The sequence below is a fragment of the Lepidochelys olivacea genome (assembly GCF_965140295.1).
Source record: "Lepidochelys olivacea isolate rLepOli2 genome assembly, chromosome: 3".
NCBI lineage: Eukaryota > Metazoa > Chordata > Testudines > Cheloniidae > Lepidochelys > Lepidochelys olivacea.
In genome coordinates this window covers 161,282,502-161,310,050 of record NC_140413.1, presented here as the reverse complement: position 1 = coordinate 161,310,050, position 27,549 = coordinate 161,282,502, and the positions used below count along the sequence as shown (strand labels likewise).

The 27,549-nt window shown below is 41.2% G+C and overlaps 1 protein-coding gene across 3 annotated transcripts; it reads right to left on the bottom strand.

Annotated features, from left to right (window-relative positions):
• Window positions 1-360: 360 nt before the first annotated feature.
• Window positions 361-26,125, bottom strand: TAF1A (TATA-box binding protein associated factor, RNA polymerase I subunit A). Of its 3 annotated transcripts, none has more exons than XM_084624656.1 (11): window positions 25,717-26,125; window positions 24,987-25,164; window positions 18,741-18,910; window positions 17,035-17,148; window positions 13,114-13,312; window positions 11,312-11,436; window positions 9,712-9,753; window positions 5,790-5,856; window positions 4,138-4,252; window positions 2,498-2,658; window positions 361-701 (listed from the first exon to the last, which is right to left on the bottom strand). In XM_084624656.1, exons 2-11 carry the CDS (start codon window positions 25,132-25,134, stop codon window positions 559-561), a joined length of 1,284 nt encoding a protein of 427 aa, XP_084480782.1. In that variant the 5' UTR covers window positions 25,135-25,164; window positions 25,717-26,125; the 3' UTR covers window positions 361-558. The 3 variants fall into 3 exon arrangements, with proteins under 3 accessions (XP_084480782.1, XP_084480781.1, XP_084480783.1); XM_084624655.1 differs by having other exon boundaries at window positions 9,712-9,870; window positions 25,717-26,120; XM_084624657.1 differs by lacking the exon at window positions 25,717-26,125 and having other exon boundaries at window positions 9,712-9,870; window positions 18,741-18,845; window positions 24,987-25,123.
• Window positions 26,126-27,549: the final 1,424 nt, after the last annotated feature.

The window sequence follows — 27,549 nt, the reverse complement described above, 5'->3', positions numbered from 1 at the left end:
TTTAAGTATTTCTCAGACAGCATTTCTTGCAACATAACAAGTGAGAGGGTGGGAAGTTCCCCTATGGGGGCACATGACTTGGAAAACTCCAGCTGCAGCCAGACATTAACTATTTTATGTCACTGTCAATTTGACTGGATTTGAAACATGGCCTTCCTCCTCTCCCATTTAAGGCAATGTCAAAACTCATTTGGACTTAAATGGGAGCAGGATCAGTCCCAATATCAGCAAGCCATAGGTACATTGCTCCACAATTACTAAATACCTCTCAAATATGTTCTGAGGCATCAGCTCTGCTTATTAAATCTCACACAAACAAATATGGAATAAAATATTAAAGAAAGCAGATTCCCTTACCAATGGATTTACTTCCCTTTTATTACAAATAAGAATACAAACCAAAGAATGTGGCCAGCAATATACTGAGTCTAGTACTGAGCTAGCAATCCACTCTCAAAGTTCTTTGTAGTGAGAACCTGTAAAGAAAAGCCTCACAGAAAAACTGGGAAAATAATTTAGCATTTTTAATAAGAGGACTTTAAAGACATCTTGTATACATCAAAGATGCGTGCAGGAATCCAAAACACCAGATGCTCTCAAATGGGTAGAGCTGTGTTTCTTCACAAATTTCTTCATTGTCCGAAACTTTTCCTTCTTGGCTTTGCAGCCTTCATGTGAAACATATTTGAAGTATTTGCAATCTAAAACAAAATGAAATGACGTTATAAACCACAATGTGATACAAACTGAAGAACACAAAATGCTTTTAATTTGCACAAGAGGCATTTCCCTGAGCACAAATGTTCCCTTAAAAGAAAAAAGTTTCTATAATAGAAGTCACTGGTATAAGAGGTGCATGCATAAGGTATATCACCACCACCAAATAAGCAGGTATAATATTTAGACCAAGAAAGTCTCCCACACATCCTCAAAACACAGTGATAAGTTAGGTGTAGATAATTATACAATTCATTGGGTTTTTCTGGCAAGTCTAATTTTGTAATGCCCTTCAGATATATTAGGACTTAAGAGTGCAAAAAAAGTTTATTTAGCCCCAGAAGAGTAAGTATATATACACAAGTCCCAATATTTAGTAAAACTAATGTGACCTATTCTCTCTTCAACATGTGCATATCGCTTCCTTAGCTTAATGGGCTTCAAGAAAGTCATCCTACATCTGGAACTAAATTAGTTAACTGCCCACTTACTGGAAACAGACAGGTGTTCAGTGGCTGCTTGTTGGAAGTAAAACTGGGCTCCTGATATTAAAAATAAGTCTGGAAGGTGTTAGTAATGGAAAAGCTGACCCATTAAAAGATGAATGACACTGCCTTTTGTTGGAAAATCCCAGCAACTTCACAAACTTCAGACTAATGCCTCAACCATCTACTCTACTACCATGGGGAGAAGGGACCTTACTCAGACAGGTCTCACTCTGGGGGGCAAGGAAGAAGGTGCAGTGCAGCCTCCATGGCATTGTGCAGCCCTCCTTGGGAATCCACAGGAAGTCCTCTGCCAGAGTTCTGGTCAGAGTGCTCTGCAGGAGCAAGGGACCAGCCATTTTCCACTACAGTCATCCCCCTCCTGATGGCATGGATTTTTACCTGGAAGTCTGATTAAGAGCTTATGCCGTTTGCAACTCCTCACAGTCACATGAGGACTCTGCGCCTCTTGAATACAGGCCTATTTGTGGGGACGATGAGAAGTGGGACTTGAACTGGAAGAACCTGGGGCTAGTGAAGCAAATCAGAGCTGTGCGCTGGTGAGCCACAAGTGATTCACCCAAATACAGCTCCACTCCACATCTCTATCCTCCCTGTTTCAATTCCACTTCTCCCACGTGGGCTCCATGAGCTGCCATCAAGCTACCCACCTCCCATAACTCCGCTTGCCTGGGCTCGACAGACAGAGGACTGCTATACTCCAGTGTCAAGGCTTATAAATCAAATCATTCTCCTGTATGCAAGTTTGGACACACAACATTAAGCAGGAAAGCACTAAATGCACAGCGTATATTCAAGCACTAGGAAATTTGTTCGAATGATGACATGATAGTATCTCTCAAGCGTACACATCTTTCTATATGGGGGACCTTATTGATATCCGAGTGGTCACCGCAGATCTGTTCTCAGAGTCAGCCACCCAACTAAACAACCATGCCCCTAAAGACAGTTTCCAGGCAAACCGCACCCAACACAGGCCTAGCTTTCTTGGGGTCATTCATTCATTCAAAACAGGATGAATGTAGCTCTGTGTCCTTTCAAGGGACCCATAGCTGCAGCAAGACCTGTGAGATGTGAACTACACCTCAATGGCAAATACCAAGCATTTTAGAGCCTCTCTTGTATTCACCCTTGCAGGATCAAGCCAGCCTCTTTTTTCAAATCACAAGGCTGAAAATTCTTCCAGAACACAAATTAGACACGTCCCCTGCCATTAAAGCTTGAACTAGCCAATATTTCTATTCCACAGAGTAAAGAAGAAGATTTAAAATTACCTTTTCCCAACAAGATTCCAGCCACCAATGCTTTTTCACAAGCAAGACTTTCATTTTCCTGCCAATTTCTTTTCGCCAAGTAGTGGCTAAAGTGGAAGGCTGGCCACCAGTCCTTTCTGGAGTTCCACTCCTCCCTGACCCAGTCAAGATGCTTGCTAGAGCTGGAGAGAGTCAATAGGTTACAGCTAAACTTGAGTTTGGTGGGAGGCATCCCTTTTTTTTTTCTTCTTCTTCTTCTTCTTTTTTTTTTTAAATAAAGTGGAAGTTACCAAAGCACTGCTCTGAGTGCTGCACCTTTCATATGTTGCTTACAGGGACCTGGACTGTGTGTGGTACTCAATCCACCACATATTTGATAGCCCTGCGGTGGCCACTACCACATTTTTTCTGAGTGGCACTGTCAGCTGAAAAGAAAGCATTACACTGCAGAATGCAGCACCACCTCATTTAAAGTCTGCATGCTGGCACTAATTAGGGTTTGAAATGAGAACTAAATTTTATACAAAAAATGGAGTGACATTTTAGCTGGCGTGCCAGTTTAGTACAATAGTATGAAGCAAATTTAATGACTAGGTTTGCAAGAAATCAGATAGTGAAGTTGTTTCAGTTTAAAAGGGTGTGTAAATTTGAAGTCTAATTTAAGATGCCAGGGATGAATTTGTCCCAGTTGCCACCTAAGGGATGACAAACTGGCTGTTTTATGGAGGTAATTTTTCAATAAAATTAGAACTGTTACCAGGTCATTTGGATATACTCTGGGGTTGGCTCACAGACCAGGAGATTGCAGATAAGGCTGGTCTTTTGAACAGATTTCACTAAACAGAAACACCACTAAGACATTCCTGGTTTAATAGGTCAACAGTGAAAATATCTTAATTGACCAGCCACAAGCCTAGGAACATTGGTTGATCTTTAAATAAAGGCTGTATTAAATCATTGAACATTGGCCTATATGCTTTTCAAACAAACACTTTTACTCAACACCAGATCTATTTGTAAAAAAGCATTACATTTACAGGGTATTTTACACAGTGAGATATAATCCTGGCCTCATAGAGCTTACTATTTGAGAAGTGTTTTTTAAAGATGGGAGCTAGAAACAACCTGGAGCACCTTTTACATACAAAATGTACATACCATGTTAAAGGGCACCACTGACACACTCAGCCAATCTTATGAATGGTTCAAGTGCACAGTTTGCCTTTGACAGAGTAGAGAAGCCTCCAGGAGCACCCCTTTGAATGCCTTCATTCACCACTCCTCTCAAGTCTACTCATCACAGTAAACTTCTAACCAGGGTGGCTGCTTGGAGATGGCTTCCTTTGGAGTTGTAGTTAATGTCACTCAGTGCTAGCCAAAGAAGATAATCCCTAGTGGCTCCGAAACTCACTATCCACACGATGATCACCTTTTTAAAATTTTTTTTGCAGTATTCTAACAGTAGCAGACCAAACAGTGTAGTGTAGCCACTGAAAGGACTTGCCAGTTTACTCTTCTGTTCAGTAACATGGCAAGCATGTGAGAGGATATAAGAGGACAATTTTCTTGCTACCAAAGTGCATATATCCTAGTTTCCATGTGGACTGACACTGTAACGTTTAATTCTCCTAGTATGGCAATAGAAGATATACTATACTTACTTCTCCAAGATCTGTTTTGCTAAACAGCTCCAAGCTTTTACATGCTCCTTCCACCCAGCAAAATCCAGGAGCGTGAAAATAATCTCCAGCCCCAGTCTATGGTGTTTTCTTTTTTCTGGAATTAGAATAGGTCAAGTTAATGAACAATCCTGCATTTGTTCATAAGACAAGCAGCAACAAGAAGTAGTTTGCCTTCATTCTACTGGCCGTGGTGATGCCCTCTTCACAATTCCAGACCCAGTTCTTCCTCCTCCTACTGGAAACCTGGCAAGGTATATCTGTACTCAAGGACAGCTGCTTAGTTTTTGGAACACAGCTTATATTGGAGCTGCTCTCTGTTCTTTTAATCCTGCTCAATGACTGCTGAGTGAAGAGGCTGCAAGACCAACCATGCAGCAGAACCAAGTTCACTCATCCCAGACTGACTGTCTTAAAGTGTGGCTGCTGCCTCTGATCAGCAGATCCCTAGAGCTCAATAATGATGCTCCTGACTGGTCAGTAATGGTTGCTACCAAAGATCATCTGCCCTTCCTGAGGGGCCTGAACACACTGCTTCTGGTTTGTTCCAAGTTCCCTCAAGCCCATAGAGAAAAAACTGAGTCAATCACAAATCCCTACAGCAACCCACAGTGTTAGTCCACAGACCTCCAGGATAGTCCAACAAGACAACATTTACTACTGTTTACTAGATACAATGATACTTTTCTCTTATAGTCAGACCCGTGCTATGAATACAGTTCTTAAATTTCACTTGCAGCATGTCAGAGTAAGAGATCAAGGAAGCTATGTTTGTTCCTCATTTGAAGTGACTCAGCACTACACACAGTAAAATACAATAATGAACAATAAATCTTAACACACATGGAGGCCAGGTAGCACACTAATTTAAAAGCATCTGAAAAATTATCCTAATATATGAGATGTTCCCTGCCAAACTGATCATTCAAAACAGCTAAATGGATTTTCCAAAAATATCATGTGTGCGCGGATAACACAAGAGATACTTCAGCCTAAAGGGGAACTTTATAAGGAAGACAAGTGAGGCAGGGGGAAAAGGAAGAAAAGAACTTGGAATTAAAGAACCATCACCACACTGCCTACATGCTACACTATACTACATTTCAGAGGATCAATTCAAGAGAAAAGAGTCTGACTTACATTGTAAGTGATTAGCACATCAAGATGGGGGCTAGGCCAATTCTGGAGATTATTTTCAGATAGACAAAGATCAGATCCATTTGGAGGAGATGTGGGTTTTGTTCTTGGATTTAATGAATAATACATACTGAATTCAGGCAGAGTGCTGCACATCAATCCTTTCTGAAAGTCAGAGGCCTCATTAAGGTATCACGTTGGGCACCTGACACTAAGGTACCCCAAATCACTAGTCAATATTGAGATCTTGGTTGTTTGCCTACATACTGACAATTAGTGTCTGCATATTTTTATTTAGACAAGCATTTGGTTGCAGGGGTTTGTAACTATCTGTCAATGCAACTGTCTTCTAGACTCCTGTTCTCCTTACACCTTAGTTTTAGTATGTTTAAAATACAATTTTTTTTTTTTTAAATAGGAAAAAGCCAACAGCCATTCTAGGAAACTTGTATTTAGAATAACCTAAAGGAAAAGAACACAGGTATCCAAAGACTTACTTGATTTTTGAAGCATGGCATTATAGTCTAACATTAATTCATGAGAGGGAACAATCTCGTGCAAAATCTGGAAAAAAAAAAAAGTTTATGTTATAGAATCTTCAAAAAGATTTGAAGAGTCCACACTTCTGCTTCACCCAGATATCAGTTTATTAAAACAAACAATTTGGTCCTTTAATTTGGTCATACAGAACAACTTCAACAAACAACACTTAGGGCTAGATTGCAGTTTTAAGACACTTCGTATGATGGGGAGGAGCAGTATCTCGGTGGCAGGCAGTTCACAGAGACATTGTGCCCAATGCAGACAACATTTATCAGGAGCTGTGGGAGGCAGCATATAATACACCCTTCAGCAAAGTGCTGTGCGCGCTCCTCTTGGAGAGACCCAATTCCATTGGCTGGTGATGCACTAGTGCTGGTCTCATTTTCTCCCACACTCATTCTCTCTGGAGTTTCTAATGCAACAGTTGGTGCTAGTCCACAATCCTTGCATAGCAGGAGCGCGCAGACTGAGAATTCACTGCAGAGGGGAAAGGTGTGTTCCTTGTGCCTGCCCTCCCTTTTGTGCACCCACATAGGACTAGGCACAACCTAGCTCATAGTGTTCATTACTTCCCTCTTTTGCATTAATTTCACTCTTCCCCCAGGGTTTCTTTAGTACACTAGCTCTGCACAGTCTTTTCCATTTTGACTGACCCAGTCAGATGTTCCATTTATTTATTTTAATGACTGGAGTAAAGAAATCTACTAAGACCAGAAAAGAGATCATCCAACAGCTGGAGAGAACTAGATTAAACAAACGTTTATCCAGATGGTGAGCTTTAAGAGGTATATCTTGTACTTATTTGATCATTAGACTATAGAAAAATGCATTAGTTAGTAGAAAGAATAGTATATGGAAATAGTCTAAATCAAAGACTTAAGGTACAGTGGTAAACAGCATTCCCCTCATTAGGTACTTTTATGGCCCTTGGTACCATAGTATCTCAGCATCTCAAAACACATGGTGAACAGAAATAAACTTCAAAATACAAAAAAAGACAAAGAACAGCCACTGACTAATTGGGGAATTCTGGACAAGTAACTTCATCTTACTGAGTTTCACCTTACCTCGCTATAAAAGTGTCTATAAACCATTGCCCTCAAAGGGGCATTGTGATTACTAGACCACATTGCCTTTTAGTTAGCGAGGAACTGGGAAGAGATACCTGGTTTCTACGTCCTAACCCAGTCACTGACTATGGGCCCTTGGATAAGTCACTCAATCTGAGTGAACTCATGGAGTTTTGCTATTGTCTACAATGGTGTCAGGATTGCACACTCTGTGCCTACTTTCCCCATCTCGAAGATTAGGCTATTGGCTTTTTAAAAGCACTGAACCTCATTATTTATATCGCTAGGTCTGTGCCTTATAAATACTGTGATATGCACACTGCGTACACATGTATCGTTATTGGTAAAATGGTCTGTTTTCCCATTTTCAAACAACTTATATAAAGTCAATATTGTATATATTATTTAAGATACTACAAGTGAAAATCAGCTATATTGAAAGAGAAGAGAGCTTTCTTAATTGCCAAATAGTTTGTAAGATTTTTCTTTAGAAAAATTGTGACAAACTGGTAAAAATCATCCTTGTCTCCTCCCTCAAGAAATTTCAGTGCAATTTTTTGTTTTGACTCCAATTTGTAGAAAGAGGTTAATTTGCAGAACTATTGTTTAGTTCATCCCAAACTCCTGGGTGAGATGAAAATCACAATAGTACTGGGTATATGCAATTTTGTAAAATATAGGAACATTTGGTGCACCAACGTTTAAGTTAAAAACAAGTCAAACTTATGAAGCAATGTTAGAACATACACATTAATGGAAGTGTTTTGGTGCCACCAAGTGGTTAAAAATATTATAAACACAGTAAGCAAAAAAATTTACTGAAGTTTGGGGAGCAAGGGCAAATCAATTCATAATTACCTAAAGGGAACAAAATTAGCTTAGCGTAGAGAGGGCACAACTACCAATGGACAACAGTAATAGGAAGTTTTACTGTATCTTAGTTCCACAGTTCACTGAAAATGTCAGAGAAACCAACTGCTAGGCAGGATGACTGAAATCAGTGTGCAGAAAGAGCAAACACCAAATTGTTTTCTTCAGTAAATTAAATGTAAAGATAAAACTAGGACAACAGCAATGTATGTTGTATGCAAGCCTATTTACGTGGGTCCAGAAAACTATACCAAACACCTTTTCTGAACTAACTGGAAACTGTTAACATATAAAATGGAAATCAGTCCCAAAACTGATCAAGACTAAACAGACAGATTTGAATTTAGACATGCCGTGTGAAAGTAAGACAGTAGAAGACGTTATTTGCTCTGCACTCTACCAATTCCAAGTTTGAGTCTGCATTTTGGTGTCCTGTCAATCTCACCTAGGCATCCCACTTCCTTTATGATCAGTGTACACTGCAGACTGCAAAATACGACTTACCAAAATGGTTGGATAAGTTCTACTTTGCAGCAACACCATGTGCACACTATACAAAGAAATGAAACAAGATAGCCAAGAGTTCTCATGTGCTGCAAGCTATACAATATGAAACTTACTGAGTTAACTGTGTGATTGGCTGAACATAATGGGAGTGAAACAGTAGAGAGAAAGAACAGAACAAGAAGCGGATGATGCTCTGGGCTGTAAAAACCAAAAGAAAAAGATAAGTTTTTTCAGAGACTAAGATTGTGATCCTGCAAAGCCCTTAAGCATATATGTAAAGTTAAGCACATGCTTGAGTGTTTTACTGCATCAGGGCCTACATGGGCATGCCTATACTGCAGCTGGAGGTGTAATTTCTAGCTTGGGCTAGCGCACTAAAAACTGCAGTGTAGCTGCCCTGGCACGAGCAGTGGCGTAGGTTAGCTGCCTGAGTATAATCACACCCAGGACCACAGTTTTGTACTCAGCCAGTTAGCCTGAGCTGCCAGCCATGCTGCCACAGCTACACTGCTATTTTTAGCACAGTAGCTCGATCAAAGCTAGAGTACATACATCTACCGGATCTGAAAATTACAGCTCCACGGTGAGAGAATCTGTAAGAGCATTAACAAAGGGAAAAGAACGTGTATGTGTTGAGCTTATTGTGCGCAAGTACATCCCATCAACCTTCCTCTTCTGTCTGCAGACAGATACCTATCTTTCACCCTCAAATACTTTGCAAACTGACACGACCCTTAACCCCCCCCCTTTTTCTTCTGACAACCTTTGTTAAGTCACAGGCAGATCAACATTAGTGCTAGAGAAGTAGAGAGTTTCTTTCCCCAACAACTCTCTGTGTTTACAATGGCAGGTACTCTATTCTTCAGAAATAATTTGTATGTTTAATCTCAGAGGAATACCTGTTATTGTTATATGGTAAATACAAATAATCTAAAAAGGAGAACTACCATGAGACAAATTCTCAATCCAACATGGTGCCTAAGTAATTGCCTGTGTGCTTTTTAAAACTAACAAAGCAGACCATAACTATGGCATACGTTAAATGAAACATCAACCTCTCCTTCCCTGGAACAGGTTGATCCAGAAATTTCCTGACATTTCAGTTAAACACAAATATAAAACTTACAGGGCTGTAGAAGGTGATACCAAACATATGTGTGTGTGTGTGGGGGGGGGGGGGAATTCAAGGGTTTATTTTAAACTTCACACGATTTGCTATGTGGTGTCAGGAGGCTCGCAATATTTTGAGGGTAGAATTTGGTTTCTCTTCTGTCCAAGTGTGTTAAAAATTTTGGACAAAATCTGTAATAGCTGATACAGGTCATCAGCATAAAGCTGAGACAGACTTTTGAAAAACAATTTTTAATTTAATTTATGTTCTGTAAATAAAGTTATAAAACCATCTATTAAAACAGTCCAAAACTTGTACCTTGAGCACAGACATCAGTGTCTTCTTTGATTCACCACGTCTCTTTAGGAAAAGATAGTAATAAACATGAGCATTGGGATTGGGAGGAAACTTCGAGTTGTAAGCATACTCGCTTAACACCTGCCGGACTTCATCATAATCCTCATAGAATTCCAATAGCTATGGAAAAGAAAATGTGAGCACATTGTTGGTGCCTGATAGCGTAATAATGATCAGAAATATCCACAACTAGTTTTAGATTGTCAAACTGTACAGTTATGACAATCCTGTTCATACCACCACTAGGATGGAAAGGAGCCTTTTGCTATCGTTACACAAAGTAGTTCAAAATGTTACTCTTAAACCCATTTTAGTGTTTGAGAGGTCCTTGTTTGACAACCCTGAAGAATTAAGTCCTCTACAGGTCAGATAGAAGTAACTGCACTGCAAGCTTCCCCATACAACCTCTAATGCATTCCAACTTTAACCTGGAGAGATCCTCTCTGAGCACCAAGTTAGTGCTCCCAATGACTAATTCTATCCTGGACGTCTTTGCAGCTCTGAAAACAAAGACTCTGATCCAAATCCTACTGGAGTCAAAGGAAATACTCCCTTAGATTTAAATAGGAATTGGACTAAGACTAGCGAAAATTAAGGAAAAATGCGGTGAAGCTTTTCTGTAACCATGTGAGGCACCAAATGTTTGATTTTACAGTGCACAATACAGTAAGCCCAGCAACACTAGATGCTTCTGGACTAGTACTTAACAATGCTAATAGATTTCCATTTAAATCTAATGGATCTTAATAATGCTCCTCTTACATGCAATTCACTTTCCACTACATATATGAAAATATTCATATCTAGAAGTCATTAAAAGCACTGCAAATACATTAAACAGCTAAATATTTATATATTAAATAATTGCTCTCACTGTTTCAGTATTTCTTTTCAGTGAACAGGACTGCTGTCTCTCTTAATGAGACAGCATAGCCCCAGGAGGAGGTAGAATCATGTGAGGCAGGCAAGCACTAAAGAAAATCAAGTGCCATTAGCAACTCTAGAAAAATCAAACTGTTTCAAAGCTATTTTAAGTTTAATTCAATTTTAAAAGTTAGTTGATTTAGTGGTTATAATCAGAAAATCAGACTGTGGGATTCCATATTTGTTCTGTGACTTCAATATCCAACTACAATCAGCTGATAATTAAAAGAGGATTGTTCCGTTTGTGCAGTAGATACAACCTGTGATCTGAAAAAAAAAAAAAAAAATCAAGCCATACTCTAATTCTGGCACCATCACCAGTAACAAAAAAGTCTGCAATCAGTTTACCTCGTGATTTTACTAGTAAACTCCTTGCTTGTATTCTCATAGTTATGTTGGACTTGCAGTGCCACCAGGAATAAAAACTTGCTTTCATAAGTAATGTAAGCAGATCTGACATGAAAACACTACATATATTGTTTTAAAAAGGTAGCATTTTCACAGTGTCCCTTTCCTAACTGTAACATAATTGCAAGTGATGAAACATCAGAAAACGTTACACTTTGATCTAAGCATTTTGTCTAAGATTAGACAAAGGAGCATTTAAGTAATATTTGCAAAAAAAAAGTGCTCTTACGTCCACATAGCACTTCACAAAAGGGTCCCAAACTCCAGGTATTTTAATTATCTCCTTGAGATTCACTGCTGCCTGCCGAAAGAAACTGTGCATTTCCTGTTCAACAGAGTCTGCAAAATCACCATCTGCCAAAAGATAGAAGGTTTTTTAAAAATTTACATGAGTGATAGTCTCACAAAGTCAGGACTCAAGCCATGGTGGGCTTTACAGAAAAAAAGTCAACATCTTGAATCCAACTTCAAAGAAAGCACCTTAACCCAAAAGAATGGAGCTCAGTGAGAGCTAAAAATGAGAAGGACAAAGGAAGAGTTAGTATATTTATAAAACAAGTGCAGAAGGTAAGAAATAAATATTTTTATACTGAATAGAGATTTAAGGAGCTCGGTTTGGGAGGATTAGATCTTAGCTGAAAAATATTAGTAACCATCTTCCTGCCTCACCTCCCCCCACCCACCCACAGTTAAATGAACTGTGGAGCTAACTAGTCTTGTGGTGTTGGTGTTTTGGCAATTAAGTTAATTATCAAATAATAACTTATACAAATTATACAAATCGTACGGATCTTGCCTTATAGACATGACAGTCTGACTAAATTATCTGAAGCTTCATTTTCTGTTACAGCAAAATAGGTAAATAAAATAAATGTCCATTTTATTCAAATAATACATGTAATCCTGTCAGCTCTACAAAGGTAATAAACTAAAGAATTAACAATTAAATATGAAAGTCAGCTTCTAAATATGCATATATGGCAGGCAGCTGACATGCAGAAAAGACTACCTATAAACAAAAAAGTTTTCTGATGGAACTCCTTTGATTAAGTATTCTCCATTAGGAACCAAAGATCTTTGAGACTCATTTCTGCTGTTGCCAAGTTATCTGAACTCAGTAATTGACAAGTCTCTTTAGTAGTATAGTTTTAGAATATTTTCAAGGACACGGAGCTTCAGGTAGGTGGTTTTTTAATGTCTACTTGCAAAAATCTAAAATAAATGGTGTTTCTCTTAAGAAGAAAGTATTTTTATAGGTAATATTTATAATTTTCATTCAGATAAAACTCTCAGTTGCTGAATGTAAGAGGAATTAAGGGCTCACACAACCTTTTTAGATGACCAGGATCCTGAGCTTGGATTTTCATCTAACTTTAATTTTAAATTTGGCTTATAATAAATATGACTTCTTGCAAAAGTTTCAGGGCACATAGATACAACAAATGACTTTTTAAACAAATGTCAAACAAGATTCCAGTGTGACTTTCCACCTCCTCCCCCAACTATCTGGCATGAAAAAGCATGAGAAAGGAATTCCAGAGTCAAGGGCTTGCCCTTGTGAACACGAGCCAGCTTCCCCTTTTCCTCATTTAAATGTGGGGACTGTTAGCTCCTATGTCCCAGCTGATCTCCACTCCCATGGTGGTACACGGAGGTGATTTCTCAGGAAGCCAAGACACTGCCACTATAAACCTGGCCTCAATCAGATCGAGTTTATCATGAAGTAAATAGAAAATTACACCCAGAAATTCAGATTTTTCTCACTGAGAAGGCAGCCAAGGTTCTTGTCCTCCACTCAGAACAGTTCTTCTGGAGGAGACCTTGCAGATCCAATGGATGAACGCATTTTATTTTTAAATAAAAAGCGTGCATCAGAATTTTAAAAGTTCTCTGCTGCAAGCAATCAGACTGAATGCAGCGTTCACCACCAATGTTTCCTCCTTTAAGAATCATCTGCAAGCCACAGTGACTTATGAGAATGACTAAGCTGAACAGCTCCTTTTATCTAAAGAATGCAGCACTGGTACTCACCAAGCTCTAACACGGCTTTTCTTTTTTTGGCCCAGTTATAGTAGTCCAGCAGCCCCTTGTAAGCTTGAATGAGTTTCAATTCTTTATCCTGAGCAATTGTTTGTTCTCCATACCTCCAGCCTTCTGCCAGGGACAGGTTTTGGTAGGCATCATCTATCAGTCCATTACACAGGAGGTGAAAGACATGCTCTAAACAGACCTACAACAATTTACACAATTTATAATACTGAATTTTATGTCATACAGATCAGACTGTCCTGACAGCACACTGCAATTTTACCTCCTAACCGTACACCTGAAAAAAAGGGCCATATTATTGGCATCAATACAACATAGTCTAAATACATTTTAATTAGAACTGTGACTGAATTGGAATATTTTAATTAGAAGTTATTTTTAGGGCTGTCAAGCAATTAAAAAAATTAATCGCAATTAACCACGCTGTTAAACAAATTACAAGTATTTGCACTGTAAAAAACAAAAATAGTATTTTTCAATTCACCTCATACAAATACTGTAGTGCAATCTCTTTATCACAAAAGTTGAACTTACAAATGTAGAATTATGTACAAAAAAACTGCATTCAAAAATAAACCATGTAAAATTTTAGAGCCTACAAGTACACTCAGTCCTACTCTTTGGTCAGCCAATCACTCAGAAAAACAAGGCTGGTTACAATTTGCAGGAGAGAATGCTGCCTGCTTCTTGTTTACAATGTCACCTGAAAGTGAGAATAGGCATTCACATGGCACTGTTGTAGCTGGCATTGCAAGATATTTACATGCCAGATGCACTACAGAGTCATATGTCCTTTCATGCTTCCACCACCATTCCAGAGAACATGTTTCCATGCTGCTGATGGGTTCAGCTTGATAATGATCCAAAGCAGTGAGGACTGACTCATGTTCATTTTCATCTGTCAGATGCCACCAACAAACATTCATTTTCTTTTTTGGTGGTTTGGGTTCTGTAGTTTCTGCATCAGAGTGTTGCTATTTTAAGACTTCTAAAAGCATGCTCCACACCTCGTCCCTCTCAGATTTTCAACGGCACTTCAGATTCTTAAACCTTGGGTCTATAGCTATTTTTAGAAATCTCACACTGGTACCTTCTTTGCATTTTGTCAAATCTGCTGTGAAAGTGTTCTTTCTCTGAGACTGCTAGAACATGAAATATATGCAGAATGCAGGTAAAACAGAGGAGACATACAATTCTCCACCCATGGAGTACAGTCACAAATTTAATTGATGCATTATTATTATTATTTTTAAGGAGCATTATCAGCATGGAAGCATGTCCTCTGGAATGGTGGCGAAAGGATGGGAGGGGCACACAAATGTTCAGCATATCTGGCACTTAAATACCTTACAACGCCAGCTACAAAAGTGCCATGTGAATGCCTGTTCTCACTTTCAGGTGACATTCTAAATAAGAAGCAGGCAGCATTATCTCCTGCAAATTGTAACCAACCTTGTTTGTCCAAGTGATTGGCTGACCAAAAAAGTAGGACTGAGTGGACTTGTAGGCGCTAAAGTTTTACATGGTTTTGTTTTTGAGTGGAGTTACATAACCAAAAAAAAAAAAATCTGTATTTGTAAGTTACACTTTCACAATAGATTGCACTGCAGTACTTGTATGAGGTGAACTGAAAAATACTATTTCTTTTATCATTTTTACAGTGCAAATATTTGTAATCAAAAATATAAAGTGAGCACTGTGCACTTTGTGTTCTGTGTTGTAACTGAAATCAATATTGAAAATGTAGAAAAACCATCCAAAAATATTTAGTAAATTTCAATTGGTATTCTATCGTAAAAGCGCGATTAATTTTTTTTAGTTAATCACGTGAGTTAACTGTGACTAACAGCCCTAGTTATTTTGCATAGATTCTTTCATTCACATAATGTATCTGGAGAACGTGTTAGAGATAAATACAATATTAGGAAAAGGAGAGAGAAAAATGTATGGATATAGGTAAGTGTGGACATTGCTGAGAAACTAAATGATTTTTTGCATCAGTCTTCACCATAGAGGATGATGCTGGGGAGACATATCCCAGACCTGCTCTTTTGTGGTAATAAATACGAGGTACTGTCAGCAATGGAGGTGTCAAAAGAAGTAGTGCTAGGACAAGCAGTTTATAAAGCAATAAGTCACAAGCCAGATGGTATACATCCAACACCTCTGAAGGAGCTTAAGTATGAAGTGGTTGAGCTGTTAGCAAAAATATCCAATCTCTCACTAAAAACAGCCACTATTCCAGAGAATTATAAAAGGCCCTTCATTTTCAGTTTACTGATTTTTACCAAAAGTTTCCCAGGTTTTATAAATGCTTTTTTTTTTTTTTTTAATTAAACTGCTTTTCACCTGAATTTTGAACAAATACATGAAAATACTAATTATGTTAAACAAATCCAACACGTTACATTAGGTCGATGTGTTTTTGTTAATAAATTTGTCTAAGTGTAAATGAGAAGCTGTCTGTTAAAGTAAGGCAGCGTTGGGGAAGATACAGACAGACAGAGACACACACGTTTATGTACTGGTAATGTACAGTTCACAAAATAAGTCACAGCATTAAACTGCTTTTACTTACAATACCCTGATGATTCTCTATTGGTTGATTTTTTTTTCTGTCCTCCCATCCCAATATTAACTCTGATATTTCCCCAGAAAACTGAGGTTAATTTTTGCACTGATTTTCACCCACTTTTTAATTTCTGTAATAAACTCTGGGAAATTTTGAACAAAATAAAATCCTGAAAACACAGGAGATTGCAAGTGCTGTAATTTAAAAAATACAGAGGGTTTGTTTTTTTGTTTGTTTGTTTTTTTCTTAAAAGGAAATGGTGGCCATCTGGTGAATCATACCAGTAAACCTTGCATCTGTAAATGTCAAATTGGTTTAACACAATAAACTAGAACAAGAAAACATCTGTAAGATCACAATATGATGGTGCCCTAACCAGCACAGATTCAACAAAGGAAAATCGTGTCTCACTAATCTATTACAATTCTTTTAACAGGTTGATAAAGTAGTATATAGAGGAGAATCAGATGATTATTTATTCAGACTTTGAAAAGGCCTTTGAAAAGGTCCTTAACGAAAGTCTAGTAAAGAAACTAATTAGACATGGCATGGGAGTCGAACCAAACCTTTGGGGGCAGGGATTCTCTTCAAGTTCTCTGTTTGTACAGCACTTAACATAATTGGGTCCTGTTCCATGACTAGGGCTCCTCAGTGGTATAGCAATAAAAAATAATATTGTCATGAATCACAAATTGGCAAGGAGATAAAGCAAAGAGTAGGATTAAATGGAAAAATTTAATCATAACAAAAGACTTACAGAAAAGTATCTCAAAGTTCCTGACTAGTCTTGTGTTTTGTATATGTATTATGAATCTGGAAAGGGGGGAAAGGAATTAGGCAGCAAAATTTGTAGATGACCAAGTTATTTAGATTAACCAGGATCAAGGCAGATTGTGAGGAGCTACAACAAGACCTGACTAAGCCAGGTGAACAGGTAACATGATGGTAACGGAACCTCAATATTGATAACTGCAAAGTAATACACATTGGAAGGGAAAAAATTACAGGCTATCCATATACATGACATGGTTCTAAATTAACTATCAACTTAGGAAAGGGACCTGTGGACAGCTCAATGAAGACTTCAGCAGAATGTGCAGCTACAGTCAAAAAAAGCAAACAAGACGTTAGGCTATATAAGGAATGGGATGAAAAAATAATGCCATTACATAAATCTGAGGTGCGGTCTCTTGATTCTATAATCAGTGATACTAACTATCAGAGATAATATTGTTAAGAGTTTCTTAAGAGTTGCTTGTAATACCAGAAGGTAAAATTTTCAGAGAGAAGCATGATTTAAGTCTGTAGTGTCCCTTTAAGGCTATCCTCACCCCTAAATACTTTTTCACTCCTAGATTTTTCATCTGCTCAGCAAAATAGTTGAACTCTTCAACGCTGCTCTTGGAATGATGGCACAAAATTTCAGTTCCTATTCTCCAAATCACCTGCCAACGGAGAAAAAAAAAATCCCAAAAGAATTAAAATTTCAGAAGTGAAAACACACTGCGCACAGCAGCCAGAACAGCATTAGTCTCTCATCACTGCACTATGGCCGTTATATTTAACCATATTATGTGTGGTTTAAATTGCAAATAGAAAATATTGTGTATTATTTGCTGCTATAGTAAAATATACCGACATGTAGTAAAAGTGAAAATAAAGTTTAAATGCAATGGAAACTTCACAAGTGGTCATCAAAATCCCATACTTCAACAAAACACACCAAAACGATATATAGAAGCCAGAAGGTGCCTGCCATGGACTGACAACAACTCAAGCAAACAAGAAATTTTCCTTTCATGTTACCCCACTAAAATATAGGGTGTAGGTAGCTCATGTTACCTTGATACAACAAATGTAAGGATAATTAGATGAATTGTAAATTGAAATACATCCCCTCCATCCGGACACACCCTCCCCTCCCCCAAATATCTCTGTGATCAAGATTTGTCTACAGAATTAGATCAGCAATTCCAACAAACTGGCAGCATCCAATGATCTCTGCATTGAATTTATTTTTTTAAATGGCTGTTTGTCAATGTAATTTACTACCCTTTCCATCTGTTGAGATGCACAGAGGAAGCTGTGAAGGGACTAGCAAAAAGGTTCATGCAGTACTGGAGAAAGATGGTGGAGAACTAAAAACAAGATGCAGTTTTCAAATGGACACCAATATGTAGGGGAACCCAGTGGCAAATGTGCTTATTTCTCTGTTTCAGAATGAGATTATGAAAACCTGTATTTTAAGTTTCAGAGTAACAGCTGTGTTAGTCTGTATTCGCAAAAAGAAAAGGAGTACTTGTGGCACCTTAGAGACTAACCAATTTATCTGAGCATAAGCTTTCGTGAGCTACAGCTCACTTCATCAGATGCATACTGTGGAAAGTGTAGAAGATCTTTTTATATAGACACACAAAGCATGAAAAAATACCTCCTCCCACCCCACTCTCCTGCTGGTAATAGCTTATCTAAAGTGTGTGTGTGTGTGTGGGGGGGGGGGGGTTAGGGTTAGGGTGAGAAAACCTGGATTTGTGCTGGAAATGGCCCAACTTGATCATCATACACATTGTAAGGAGAGTGATCACTTTAGATAAGCTATTACCAGCAGGAGAGTGGGGTGGGAGGAGGTATTTTTTCATGCTTTGTGTGTATATAAAAAGATCTTCTACACTTTCCACAGTATGCATCCGATGAAGTGAGCTGTAGCTCACGAAAGCTTATGCTCAAATAAATTGGTTAGTCTCTAAGGTGCCACAAGTACTTCTTTTTGTATTTTAAGTGGAACATGCTACTGGTGTGACATGTGGCCTATTTATTCATATTTGGGCCCATGTTCTTATCTGTTGTGCAAACAGATGAGAGGTGACACCTGAAAATTATGAAAACATCTTTGACACAATTAGACTTTTGTGAAGTTTTAGGGATTTATATTTTACATAAACAAAGCATCAGTATGGGTCCTGGATTATCTCAGATACCCCTTTAAATTATTTCCATCAACTAAGGAAAAGCGTACTGATTTTTCCTTTGTACTTGCCTCTGGGGCAGCCATCCGTTGTTCAGCAGAAGTATTCTCCAATGTTTCCAAATAGTTAGTCATGAATTCCGCAGCCCTCTGCCACTGGTGTTGTAGCAGGGCATCCTGAATGTAATTTAAACAAGCTTTCTTAGTCTCCTGAAATTCTGTTGACTTTCGACCTCTGGTTGCTGAAAAAATAAGGTTAGTGGCTAACTACTGACTGTGATCTTTAAAAAACAAAACAAAACAAAAACAAAACAGCACAGCTGTTACTTTAGTATCTATATCTTTGCCAATAACAAGGCTCTAGTCTTCCATCCTTTGATCCTTAATCCCTTTCGGATCCCTTGACAAGGGGGTAGGAAAAACTCAGGTAGAACAGGGATTTAAAAAACCAGCTCCTAAATGAACAGAGAAGCTAGTGAACAGAAGCAGCAAACACAGGAGTTTAGAGAAGGAGCATAAAAGCCAGATACACCTAACATACGCTAAACGGAGATCAGCACTCCCCCCATCCCAAAACAATCAAAAACCCTGAAAGAGTAGAAATAATGCTGACAGAAGTCCAGCAGCAGAGTGGGGGTATCCACTATACTGCACTGATTGCAGCATTTATGATTACCTGCCTTATGGACTGGTGGCATATACGTCTATTCAGAGCAAGCAGCTCATGGCCCTCAGAGACTGAATACGGACTCTTGAGACTAGCATGGCTGAACTGAAAGAGCTAAGGGAGACAGGGAGATACACAGGTGAGAATTTCAGGGACCCAATAAAGCAGTCCCACCCCTAGTCTGACAGCCTCTGTGCTGAGGATGAAAGTCTTGAGGAAGGAGAACATCAAGGTGGAGTGGAGAGAAACAATCCCATCGTTGGGATCCTCCTTCCAGATGATGTCATGTTATCCTCTCACACGGAGGATACATCTCCAAGGACAGGGAACCCCAGTTATAGGGAGAGGCAGGTAACAGTCATGGGGAATTCAGTTATTAGAAACATAGATGGGTTTGATTTGCACCAGGAGAACTGCAAGGTGAAATGCCTGCCAGGGGCATAGGTTGTGGACCTCTACATAGATATAAGAGCAGCGCTAGGGAGGAGCCAGTGGTCAGGTACCACTGACATAAGGAAGGTAGGAGAGAGGTCCTGGAAACCAAATTTAGTCTGATAGGTAAGAGATTAAAGTCCAAGACCTTCAAGGTACCATTCTCTGAAATGCTTCCAATTCCACATGCAGGGCCAGTTAGACAGGCAGAACTGCAGGGTCTTAATGCGTGGATGAGACACTGGTGTTCAGAGGAGGGATTTCAGTTTATTAGGAACAGGGGAACCTTTTGGGAAAGGAGAAGCCTACACAGGAAGGATGGGCTCCATCTAAACTAAAATGGAACCAGATTGCTGGCATGTAAAATTAAAAAGGTTACGAAGGAGTTTTCAAACTAAGAGCTGGGGAAAAACCAACAGGTGCAGAGGTGTGGAGCACCCGGTTCGAACAGAAACATACCTTAGGGGAGGATTAATTAAAGGGGATGGTCTATATCTTAATAAAGAGGAGAGAATAGAAGTTGATAAAGAACAGGTGGGAAATGAAGAGAAACAGTCAAAGACACCATCCCTTTCAATTATGTCACATGAAGGCAGACAACTAAACACTGACAAATTTTATAAGTGCTTGTATACAAATGCTAGAAGTCTAAATACTAGGATGGGCGAAACTGAATGCCCAGCTGTAAAGAAGGATATTGATATAAGGCGGGGGTGGGCAACTATGGCCCACGGGCTGGATCTGCCCTTTGGGTCTTTGGATCTGGCCCACGGGATTGCCCCCCGTGGTGCCACAGGCCCCGCGCCACTCTCAGAAGCGGCCGGCACCACGTCCCTGGGGCCCTGGGAGGCGCCAGAGGTGTTTGTGCATTGCCCTTGCCTCCAGGCACCGTCCCCCCCTGCAGCTCCTGTTGGCCGGGAAAGGGGAACTGCGGCCAATGGGAGCTTCGGGGGAGGTACCTGGAGGCGTGGCAAGGGCAGGGTGCAGAGCCCTGTGCCCCTACTTCTCCAAGGGGCCGTGCAGGGACGTGGTTCCGGCTGCTTCCCAGAGCGGCGCAGCGTGGGGCCAGGGCAAGCATTCAGGGAGCCTGCCCTGACCCCAGTGTGCGCCACTGCCACCCTGGAGCCGCTTTTGGTAAGCGGCTCCGGGCCAGAACCCAAACCCCTCCTGCACCCCGCCCCCCAACTCCCTGCCCTGAGCCCCATGCACCCCAACTCCCTGCCCTGAGCCCCGTCACACTCCGCACCCCTCCTGCACCCCAACCCCCTGCCCTGAGCTCCCTAGCACAGTCCACGCCCCTGAGCCTCCTCCTGCACTCTGCACCCCAACCCCCTGCCCTGAGCTCCCTCCCGCAGTCCGCACCCCTGAGCCTCCTCCTGCACTCTGCACCCCAACCCCCTGCCCTGAGCTCCCTCCCGCAGTCCGCACCCCTGAGCCTCCTCCTGCACTCTGCACCCCTCCTGCACCCCAACCCCCTTCCCTGAGCCCACTCATACACTCCGCACCCCTCCTCTGCCCCAGTCCCTTGCCCTGAGCCCGTTCCTGCACACTGCACCCCCTCCCACAACCCACACTCCCTCCTGCACCCCAGCCCCCTGCCTTGGCCCTGCATACAATTTCCCCACCCAGATGTGGCCCTCAACCCAAAAAGTTTGCCCACCTCTGATATAAGGTATCAAAGAAACTTGGTGGAATGATGATAATCAATGGGACATGGTGATACCAGGGTACAAAACATACGGGAATGACATAGCAGATCATACTGGTGTGGGAGTGGCACTATCCCATGAAATAAAGCATAGAGTCAAATACAGTAAAAATCTAAAATGAATCAAACACTACCATAGAATCTCTGTGGATAACAATTGCATGCTTAAATAATGAGAGTATAGTAGAAATATACTACGGACCATCTGATCGTGATGGCGATTGTGAAATGCTCAGGGAGATTAGAGAGGCTACAAAAAACAGAAAAACCAATAGTAATGGGGGATTTCAACTAAAGAAACCCATCACAGTAGCAAGTAACTTCAAAAAGTGAAATGACACAAAAATAAGGAAGCTAGTTAAACAGAAATTAAAAGGAACAGTCACAAGAACGAAATGCCTACAAGCTGCATGGAAACTATTTAAAAACACCATAATAGAGGCTCAAACTAAATGTATATCCCAAATAAAAAAAAAGTCATCATTGCTAAACAACAAAGTAAAAGAGGCAGTTACAGGCAAAAAGACATCCTTTAAAAATTGGTTTCAGAGTAACAGCCGTGTTAGTCTGTATTCGCAAAAAGAAAAGGAGTACTTGTGGCACTCCTAGAGACTAACCAATTTATTTGAGCATAAGCTTTCGTGACACTTCACTTCATCGGAAGCTCACAAAAGCTTATGCTCAAATAAATTGGTTAGTCTCTAAGGTGCCACAAGTACTCCTTTTCTTTTTTTAAAAATTGGGAGTCAAATCCTACTGAGGAAAATATAAAGGAGCATAAACGCGGTTAAGTCAAGTATAAAAATATAATTAGGCAGGCCAAAAAAACCTTTGAAGAGCAACTAGGATAGACAAAAACTTAACAGCAAAATTTGTTTTAAGTCCATCAGAAGCAGAAAGCCTGCCAAACAATCAGTGGGGCCACCGGATGTTGGAGGTGCTAAGGGAGCACTCAAGGTAAACAAGACTGTTGCAACAAATTCTTTGCACCAAGAAAAGGAGTACTTATGGCACCTTAGAGACTAACCAACTTCTCTGAAACCTGTCATTCTTTGCACTGGTCTTCACTGCAGAGGATGCGAGGGAGATTCCCACACCTAAGCCTTTTTTTTAGGTGATGAATCTGAGGAATTGATCCAGACTGACACATCAGTAGAGGAGGTTTTGGAACTAATTGATCAATTAAACTGTAATAAGTCACCAGGACCAGATGGTATTCACCCAAGAGTTCCAAAGGAACTCAAATATGAAATTTAAGAACTAGTAACTCTAGTATGTAACATATGGCTTAAATCAGTCGCTGTACCTGCTGCCTGGTGGTGAGCTAATGTAATGTTGATTTTTAAAAAAAGGCTCCAGAGGCAATCCTGGAAATTACAATGTAGCAAGCCTAACTTCAGTACCATGCAAATTTGTTAAAAGTATGGTAAAGACCAGAATTCTCAGACACATAGATGAACTCACTATGCTGGGAAAGAGTCAATACAGCTTTTGTAAGAGAAATCATGTCTCACCAATCTATTAGAATTCTTTCAGTGGGTCAACAAACACGTTGAGCCACTGTACTTGGACTTTCAGAAAGACTTTGACAAGGTCCCACACCAAAGTAAGCAGCCACGGGATAAGATGAAAGATCTTCTCGTGGATCAGTAACCAGTTAAAAGACAGGAAACAAAGGGTAGGAATAAATAGTCAGTTTTAACAGTGGAGAGAGGTAAACAGCAGGGTCCCCAAAGATTTGTACTGCAACCATTGCTGTTCAACATACTCATAAATTATCTGGAAAAGGGGGTAAACAGTGAGGTGACAAATTTTCCAATGATTCAAAATTACTGAAGATGGGTTAAAGTCCAAAGCTGACTGTGAAGTGTTACAAAAGGGATCTCACAAAACTGGGTGACTGGGCAACAAAATGGCAGATAAAATCCAATGCTGATAAGTACAAAGTAATGCACATCAGAAAATATAATCCCAACTACACACACAATGAAGGAGTCTAAATTAGCTGTTACCACTCAAGAAACAGATCTTGGAGTCATCGTGGATAGTACTCCGAAAACATCTGTTCTATATGCAGCAGCAGTTAAAAAAACTAACAGAATGTTAGGAATCATTAGGAAAGGGATAGATAAGGCAAAAAATATTATAATGCAACTACAAAAATCCGTCAGTCATCCACACCTGGAATACTGCATTCAATTCTGGTTCTCCTATCTCAAAAAAGATATATCAGAATTGGAAAAAGTGCAAAGAAGGGAAATAAAAAATGACTAGGGGTATGGAATAGCTTCCATGTAAGGAGAGATTAATAAGACTGGCACTGTTCATTTTAGAAAAGAAATGACTTAAGGGGGATACAGTAGAAGTCTATAAAATCATGAAGGGAGCGGAGAAAGCGAATAGGGAAGTGTTATTTACCCCTGCCCATAATACAAGAACCAGAGGCCACCCACTGAAATCAACATGCAGCAGGTTTAAAACAAAAATAAGGAAGTACTTCTTCACACAATGATCAACCAACCTGTGGAACTCGTTGCCAGGGAGCACAGTGAAGGCCAAGAGCATAACTGGGTTCAAAAAAGAAGTTCATGGACGATAGGTCCATCAATGGTTATTGGCCAAGATGATCAGGGACTCAACCCTGCAAGCTGCAAGCTCTTAAAACTGCTCACCAGTATGAATGCAGCTCACCTAAACAAACATGCTCTGGGTGTTCCAATACCTTTTACTGGATGACAGGGGATGGATCACTCAATTTAACAGGATTCACCTGTTCTGTTTGCTCCCTCTGAACTATCTAGCACCTGCCACTGTCAGAAGACAGGCTACTGGGTTGAATGGAACATTGGTCTGACCCAGTATGGCCACCCAGTATGTTTTGTTCTTAAACTATATCTGCCTTGGAAGCTATGGAAAGCTATCTTCACCTATGTGGATCTGAAGTTATTCAGAGAAACATATTGTCTGAAAAATAGCAGAGGAGCAAAAGACCATAGCAAGGGCTATAAATGCAAAGTTAAATGGCACTCTCACCTGTTTGAGTTAAGGAAATTTTGGAATTACACAAGGGTCATTCATTGTACACTACTGCCCTTGAGATGGGTCCATGCTGCAAAATTCAGATCCAGACTCTCTCAAAATATAGAAGATTTCTGTTCTAAAGTTTTGGTTTTGACCCATTCTCTATTTTTACTAAGTATTTGTATTAGAAGCTAATAGAGGCCTCAATCCTGGCTAAGGAGCCAGGTACTGTATACTATTAACATAGTAGCATTAAAGATGTTAGAAGTTCGCAACGTGGCATTTTTTTTTAAATTGGGTACAGTCAGGTCTGTGTCAAGACACAGAAAGCAGTGATAGCATCTTTATGGCACTCCCACCTCCCAGTCCTGTACTGTGGGAGAGCCCTCAACTCCCAGTGAGTTCAGCGGCAGTGACATCTCTTATACTACTATGTTATTTACCAGCATGTGCTAGTAAGGATAAGCAGTCAACAGAGAATTACACTTACTTGGATGCAGAAGGTACCGTGGGAGTAAAGGTAAATAGATAGCCGGAAGTGAACTGCTTGTGGTGTTTACTGCAGACCCATCCCATGCAGACTCTTCTGTAAACTCTTCCTCTGTCCCCCTTTTCAGTTGTTCAACAAAACTGTCCATGTCTTTAAAGTGCGAGGAAAACTTTTACATCTGAAAAAAATTGACACACATGAAATAATGAAGATATGTACCGTTTCTTTATAAGAGAAAGTCTTATAAGTCTTTATAAGTCTTATAAGAGAGGGGATAGGGAAGCAGAGTAGTTTTATTACAAGAGCATCACTTTACAAATGGGAAACTGAGGCACAGAGACTGGCTTACCCAAATCACACAGGGGGCCCCTGTCAGAGCCAGTAGCTAAATCGAGAACTCTTGAGGCCCAGGTCAGTGCCTAATGCCCAAGGCCACCCCAGGGTTGCCAACTCATGGTTTTTTCACTGGCCTTAACTCCCCAGCTCCGGGAGTCACGGGATTCTCCGCTTTCAGCCCAGGGCTGTGCAGAGCCACTGCAGCTAAGCCCACTAAACAGGAGCCAGGGATCCGCCCAAGCCCGGCCCTTTCACCCCTGGCCCCGCAGGGAAAGGGCCCGAAGCGCCCCACCCTCCCTCCTGGTTGGGCCGCTCCCAACGGACGTTTCCGCAAGGCTCCAGGGAGGCGGCCACGGGGGATTTGCGCAACCGAGTCTATCCGGGGTCTACTCACATGGCCGCGCGCCGTTTCGGCGACATTGCGGTTTAAAAGCGGGTGCCGAGAGGCCGGTCTGAACACGCGCTAACGCGTGACTTTGACCCACGGGGCGGAGCCGCCGAATTGATGCGCACGCGCGGTGTTGGGGCCGGCGGCGGAGTCGGGAGTGGGGAAGCTGCCTGTGACTGACGGAGGGATCGGCGCGTGCGCCTGGGTGTTCGCGCGCGCTGAGAGCCGCGGCCGGTGCGGTGCGTGCGGGCCCCTCCCGCCGCCTCCCTTGTGGCGGCGCCCGCTCCCTCAGTGAATGGGGGAGGGGCCAGTAGGCAGGAGCCGCAGCCGAGCCAGGCTGCGGGGCGGCTCTAGCGGGGGAGGCGCCGGCAGCCCGGGCAGGCTGAAGCTGGGCTCAGCTCAGCCCCGGCCCCAGCCGCGCGGGGCGTGTCCGGTCCTCGCTGGCGTGTCCAGCGCAACCCCGCTGGGCGCGGCCCTCTGACGCGGGACCGGGCTCCCGTGTGACTCCGGGCTGCGGGGCTTTGATGTGATTCGGGGCCTGCTGTGACCGCAGACGCTGGCACTGGGTAACGCAGAGCCAGCCCTGGACTCCTGCCTGAGCCTGGATCTGTTGCCTCGTACAGCGCTAGGGCCGGGGCCCGGCTTGTGAGATAAGGAAAAAGCCCCACTTTTTTACTGCTGACGGTGGGGGAGAGAGGGGACAAGGGTTACAGCAAGGTTATGTGTGGCGTTGTTTGTAGCCATGTCCGTCTCAGGACATGAGAGAGGCAAGGTGGGTGAGGTAACAGCTTTAATTGGACCGGCTGTTGTTGGTGAGAGAGGCAAGCTTTCGAGCTACACAGAGCTCCTCTTCAGGTTAGGTGGCTGTTTTCATGTGCTATGATATAACTCTGTAATTTCTGTAAAAAATAGGTATACACCTCCTTTATTTATTAACAGGGAGCTATTCAGTGGCTTGGATTTGCAAAGTAGGGTTACTCTGATCACTTAGATAAGTGATTGTCCTATAAGTATGATGAGATTTAATATAAAACCAAATTAAATGCTAAAAAGCCAAGATACAGTAGCAGCATGTAGTTAAACTGGAGTGTGTACAGTACAGGATAAGGGCTAGTCTACACTGAGAACTTATATTGGCATAGCTAAGTCTGTCAGAGGTCCATACCCCTGTGAGATATAGCTAAGATGACCTAACTTTGTGTAGCCAGTACTAGGTCAACTTATGACTTTGTCCATCAACCTAGCTACCACCTCTCAGGGCGGTGGATTGCCTACGAGGATGGGAGGGATTCTCCTGTTGGTGTTGTAGGTAGTGTCTGTACTAAAGCACTTGTAGCTATGCTGCTGTGACATTGTGTGAATAAGTCTTAAGTGTGGACTTACCTGGACACCGTATTGATGGGAGAGAGCTCTCCCATCAACATAATAAATCCAGCTCAATGAGCAGCAGTAGCTTTGTTGGTGGGAGAGCATCTCCCGGTGACATAGTGCTGTGGAGGTGAGTGCTTATGCTGGCAAAATTTGTTACTCGGGCTGTTTTTTTTCACACCTCTGAATGACAAAAGTTTTGCTTTCATAAGTGCTAGTGTAGACATGGCCTAAGTGAGGCCCCAATACTGAAAATGTACATGCACTTAACTTTACACGTGAATAATTTCATTAACTGTGGAAAAAGATGCATTAAGTATATAGAATCATTGGGTTAAAAGGGACTGCAAGGGTCATATAGCTCAGGGGTTCTCAAACAGGGGGTTGGGACCTCTCAGGGGGCTGCGAACTTATTACATGGGGGTCATGAGCTGTCAGTCTCCACCTCAAACCTTGCTTTGCCTCCAGCAT